Source organism: Hippocampus bargibanti, linkage group LG11, assembly GCF_051943395.1.
Source record: "Hippocampus bargibanti isolate YZ-2025 linkage group LG11, ASM5194339v1, whole genome shotgun sequence".
Taxonomy (NCBI): Eukaryota; Metazoa; Chordata; class Actinopteri; order Syngnathiformes; family Syngnathidae; genus Hippocampus; species Hippocampus bargibanti.
In genome coordinates this window covers 21,089,953-21,095,952 of record NC_142744.1, presented here as the reverse complement: position 1 = coordinate 21,095,952, position 6,000 = coordinate 21,089,953, and the positions used below count along the sequence as shown (strand labels likewise).

The window sequence follows — 6,000 nt, the reverse complement described above, 5'->3', positions numbered from 1 at the left end:
TTTCCACCCACATTTTAAACACATGCATGCCAGGCTAATTAAAAGCAACAAATTGTCCTTACCAATCAAGCCTACCATGTTTGTAAATACAGTGATAACTTAGCTCACGAACTTAATTGGTTCCCAGAAAGTGTGTGTAAGGCAAAAAGTTTGTCTGCAGAACATTTATTTCCCATAATAAACCATTAAAATAAGAATAATCTGTTCCCACGTCCCCATGAAACATATTTTTCTACTAAATAAGCATAAATAAGCACAAAATATACCTTATTTTATGTATAAAATCATCACTTTGCTGCTGTGAAATGTAAATTTCTCATCTGTGAGACTAATAAAGGCATATCCAATAATAAATGTGCTATTGTATTGTAATTAAAGAAATAAACTGTACAGTATAATAAAGTTGTTTTATTTACCTTTGTGATGGCCGTTGATGGAGTTGCCTCTTGATGATATCCAAGTGAAATTGCTGTGCTTTCACTGCGATAATACCCTCACTCACACTGTCCCCTGCTAGCTGCTTTTCGTTAATCAAAATCAACAGAAGTTTTTCAACCTCTTCGATTGCCCGAGACCATTGCTTAGACAACACAGAAACCCCCTTAGCCACACATGCACCCTTAATAGCTTCCTTGTTCTTAAGGATGGCAGCAATGGTCAACTAACTGGTACTGGGACGCTAAGTCACACAAACGCACACCTCGTTCGTGTTTTTCGATGATCTCCTTCTTCTGCTCGACTGTAATTTTCTTTTGTGTCTTTTTGGCTTAACACTAGCCTGTGGTGGTGTCTTTTTCGGTCCCAAATAGCATAAGTACTACACTCGATAACAAACCATGTCTGCACTCAAACAAAGTGGGTGACAAAAACTAGTGCGCCAGCCACGAGTTTGTCTGTGTCTCCATTTAGCGGATCCAAAACATTATTCGTTTCGTTTTTGAACAAAACTAATTGTGGTGCAGGACTTCCAAAAAGCAAAGGCTCCAAAAATAAGAATTCAGGCTTGACTTGCTACATGCGGAGCACATTAATTGACTATATACAACGCGATGAATGTGAAGTGGAATGAATAGCAGGTCTTGATACTTGGGTAGGGCTTATACTTGAAAGCAAGCAGAATATTTTCATTATGATTAAAAAGGAAATTAATAAAAAGGTATTTACAATAACGTCCATGCAGCCCCCCTCACCCCCGAGTACAAACATGGCATTCTGATTAAGATTGTGTCTGTAGAATTTGAGTTTAATGTCTGTGCCTTTTGTGTTGTGCCACAATTTTTGTTATTTTAAGATCGGTTGCCTTTACAGCTCTATATTTTGTCTCTTCCTTTCAGAACTTTGCTGCTGTGAAATGTACATTTGTCTACTGCGAGACCAATAAAGGCTAATCTAATCTAATCCAATCCAATCAAAATTCACCCGCATCTATCCATCTCATCCATCTATTTTGTCACTTGCTGTCGACTGGAAATGACCTCACAGTTCCTCAAGGTGCAGGTAATGACCAAGCATGGCTCATCTTGAGAACCAGCTGTGGTGGGTCATTATTTCGGCCGTTAGGTATAGTGGTCATTTATAATCGAGAACAAGTGGCAAAATGGCTACCTCCTGAAATGGACAAAAAGGGCTGGATTTTAACTCCTGTTCCATAAGCGCAGTATTCATCAAGACATCGTGTTGGGCCACATACAGTAGTACATAAGATTGTCAAGGACTGTTGAGGGTTTACTTCCTCTTTAAAGCAAGACTTCCATATGTGTTTGTGATGGAGACTAACATATTCTGTGCATCACAAGCACATAATCCAATACAATGTGTTTTTATTTATGTAGCGCTTTCAGGAAAACTGGAGCTGTTTAGGATTAAACAGCTCCAGTATTTAAACAGTATTAAACAGCGCAGTAAGTATTTATTTCTTTAAAACAAAAAAGTGACATTTCAATATTATAGACACAAAAGTGATGAAAGCACAGGTATATAAAAATAATGACACACCATATAGAATACTGATAATGGGAGAACATTTTAACACATGTTGATACACTTGCTGCAACATGCGCGTGTGTGTGTGTGTGTGTGTGTGTGCGTGTGTGTGTGTGTGTGTGTGTGTGTGTGTGTGTGTGTATGTATGTGTACGTGCGCTACAAAATACATTTTGTAGCTTCTAGAAACAATGATGCTAAAACAAATAGCTTTCTTTTTTTCCTCTCACAAGAGCGTATTGATATAGAATGGGAACTATGTGGTCAATCGACTATTTGGGGGCCATTTCCACAGTGGAGGTGTCATTGGCGCCATTGACATCGTAGTCGCTCACAGGGCCGCTCACTAGCACCCTCATACGTTCGGGAAAGTCACCAAACTTGGGCGACAGCAGGAAGTCGTAAACCAGGGCCGCCGCCACGCCACCACACATGGGTCCAACCCAGTACACCTGCGGGAGATTCACATGGGTCAGTTCTGATGCAAACATTTCTGGCATCACAAAGTAATGAGAATAATCGAGCTTGATTTGCGACTTGGAATTGATTGGACTATGTCACATACCCTACGTCTGAGGTTGACTCAGACGCAGGCGTTAAAAAAGTTGCAGGCATACAAAAGTCGTAAATCGTCTGAGATGTGTTAACTGGCTTAAATTCAGATGCACAAGTTAAAAGTTGCAAATGTTATCAAACAGTCCTGTGAATTAAAGCTTAACATTTAAAGGACAACCGACACCATTTTTTTGTTTCCTAACTGACATCAGAAAAACGTTTTATAGCATCTAAAATACCCAAAACATGCAGGCTGATATTTAGTCTAATGAAAAACACCAATAAAAATGACTTAAAGTGTCCCAAAACTACCGGTAACTACCGGAAGTAGCGAGTTACTGAAGGTCCCCCCCTTGTTCGTGACGTCACACCAAGACGTCTTGCCTTGCTCGAGAATCAAAATAGTGGCTTCAGATTCGGAAGATGCTTTCTTGTTACTCATCCAGTTATAAATATGATTCAAATAGTTCTGAAGAGGAAAGCATAAATGTTTTCAATCGATTAAAGAAGTCCTTCCATGGCATTTTGAGGCGTCTGGACTGCAATGTAGTGTCCCGGAAAATGCACAAGATGGCGCCCAAGCTCTGTTGGAAATGGGCTGATTTATCTGCTGGGAATTTGTGTCAGCTAGTATCAAATAGTAGTCTTGGTGCAACACACAACAATTCATCGTATTATTTATGCGTTTTCCTTCTAATTTCGCCATCAGCACGGATCAACACAAAGTTTTCAGACCAAACAAAGTACCCAAAATGCATTGTGTGTCGCTTTCTTGGTCAGTGACGATACCTACCATGACGTCACTTAGGGCATCGTCACCAACTCAAAAACAAGATTTACTGAATATTCAGCGTAAGTCTTAAAACGTAAAATATAGCTATATGCGGTGGAATCTTTGTAAAATATGCTCAATAGAAGTCATTTGAAGTGATTTTACAAATTATGGACACAACTTGTCCGAAGGCATCGGTTGTCCTTTAATGTACACATGTTGAGCGTAGTGTTTTACTATCTCATGTTATGGCTAGACATACAATGGCATGCGCAACAAAATAATAGTCGGGTTAAATCTTCACTTGCGATATGCACATACATTTTTTTTCAAGATTTTAATATCTTTTGTACCCAGTGGTTGGTGAAGTCAATCAGGATCATAGCCGGACCAAAAGCACGCGCGGGATTGATGCCGCAGCCCGTGAAGCTGATCTGGAATCACCCATACATAAAAACTTTCAGTGTTCAACTTCTCCCCCTCCAGGAGAACGCACGCTCGGTAATGCCAACTCACCGCCGCCAAATGTCCCAGGCACACGGAGAGCCCTATTGCCAAGGGCGCCGACCCGGTGACGTCACGCCTCCGTTTATCAGTCACGGCAATGACACACAGCACCAGCTGGAAAGTTGCCAGGAGCTCGATACCCACACCCTGGCTGGGGGTGATGCCGTTAAGCTGAAAAGAAAAAAAAACCTTGGTAAGTATCTCATGCTGTGACTTATGTACGCAGTAGGGCAGCGCTATCTTGCCATTCCAGATGCTGATATTGGAGGCTACAGAAGCTGGGGGACTTTAACTCAGTTGTTGTTTAATGAATAACAGCAGAGCTGGGGAACCGAGGGGTGGGGGGCACTCAATGTTATTTCTGTTTTAAGAATTGCACATTGGACCGGATCAAATAGTCGAGGCATCTATAAACCAAAAGCTACAGCTTGTAAGTTTGCAACATTATTTAAAAGTTAAAATAAATAAAAATACAAAATACATAAATTCTCGAAATTTTGTTTTCTCAAACATTCTCACTGATGGCTTGTAAAATACCACTTTTTTCCTTATAAAATGAATGAAAACGTAAAATGGCAACTTTCTCTTGTAATATGTTTTAAAAGTCTCAAAATCACAACTTCGTCTCATAAAACAACTTGAATTGACAATAAAAAAGGTGTAGAGAAACAATTTTCTCTCCTTGTATTACAACTTACAATTCATTCAATCAACAAATTGACAATCAAAGATATGTGTGAAGATTGAAGAGATCACCTTTGAACATTGCATGTTTTGGAGCAGAAAAGCGGCATAGGGTGCTTAGCTTACCTTATTTAAGCCCAGCTCGGAGGTGGTGGCGGGCCGCACCCCGTACAGAATAGCGCTGGCGAGGCTGGAGCCCAGCAACTGGGCCACCATGTACGCGACGGCCCGGAACACGCTGATCTGGCAGCTGATAAGCATGCCCAGCGTGACGGCTGGGTTTAGGTGGGCGCCGCTGATGTGGCCAAGGCTCTGTGCCAGCGTGGCGATGGCCAGCCCGAAGGCCAGCGACACCTTGACCTCTTGCCCCGATGCGCTTGTGTCGCCGATGGCCGCCGCGATGCTGAGGAAGATGAACAGGGTCATGCCCACCAGCTCGGCCAGGACGGCCCTCCAGAACGCCTTGCTCTTGAACTCCCTCATGTGGTTGCCCGGAAAGCTTACACACGTGAGTATCTGTATGTGTGTGTAAGTCAATGCACAGACCAAATGCAAGCGGCGTATTTAAGGCCCAAAGGCTGATAATGGTCAGTGGGCGGGCCTCAGAAAACTGAAAGGGCCACACTGAATTAATGAGAAATTGAAAGGACCTCCTCCTCTGGCCCCTCACCCAGTGCCTCCCAATAAACTTCGCAACTTGAAGAGAATCCTGACTTGTGAAAGCGAGTTTCAACCCCCCTGACACTGTCTCTAAAAGTCCAAAACAGAACATCAATGTTTTAATAATACATTTCGGTGAGTTTTTTTTCAAGTGAAAAAGAAAATCAATTGGCAGAACAAAGGTAAAGTCACTAATTAACCACAGAAAAACCGTAGTGAAATCAGTATTAGATGTTGCGTGGGTCACCGCAAGCAGAGCGTAACGAAGTAAAACATCAACGCCTGAGAAAGGAGCAGCTGCCTGCACCTGAAGCCCTGGAGAGTGACGTGGGGAGGAGGGAAACTGTGTAAGACTTTTGACAGAGCAGCAACCAACAATTCGGTCCAAGCACTTGTCATGGAATTTGAGTAACACATGCGCAGTTGTGTGGTCACACTTCAAGGAGGTCGTGTCAGACATGACTTTATGACTTGTGCTTTGATACAAGTTATAACCAACATCAGAGTCGAATCCAAACCTGACTCCAAAGTGCATTTTTATTTCAACCGCCAGCATGCTGTGACCTTTTTTTTTTTACTTTCATTGAAAGTTTCTGTTGCCCATTGGGATTTCATTGAATCGCATTAAGATAAAATCATGATGACTACTTCAACTCAAAAGCAACAAAAAAAAACAAAAAAAACACACACAATTTTGTGATTATTGAGGTGCTATGTTTGTCCTGCATATCCTTCCAAATCCGCCCAAACAATTAAACCTATTGAAATTGTAGGATAGGGAAGTTCTCAACACAATCTGAGCACAATAATAACTATATTTTGTTGTGATTGTTTATCTGA

General features: G+C 41.6%; 1 protein-coding gene across 1 annotated transcript; it reads right to left on the bottom strand.

Annotated features, from left to right (window-relative positions):
• Window positions 1-1,800: 1,800 nt before the first annotated feature.
• On the bottom strand, window positions 1,801-5,132 carry LOC148891918 (aquaporin-1-like). Its single transcript, XM_089008623.1, has 4 exons — window positions 4,627-5,132; window positions 3,826-3,987; window positions 3,663-3,743; window positions 1,801-2,434 (listed from the first exon to the last, which is right to left on the bottom strand). The coding sequence occupies exons 1-4, from the start codon at window positions 4,981-4,983 to the stop codon at window positions 2,255-2,257; spliced, it is 780 nt and encodes a 259-aa protein (XP_088864749.1). The 5' UTR covers window positions 4,984-5,132; the 3' UTR covers window positions 1,801-2,254.
• Window positions 5,133-6,000: the final 868 nt, after the last annotated feature.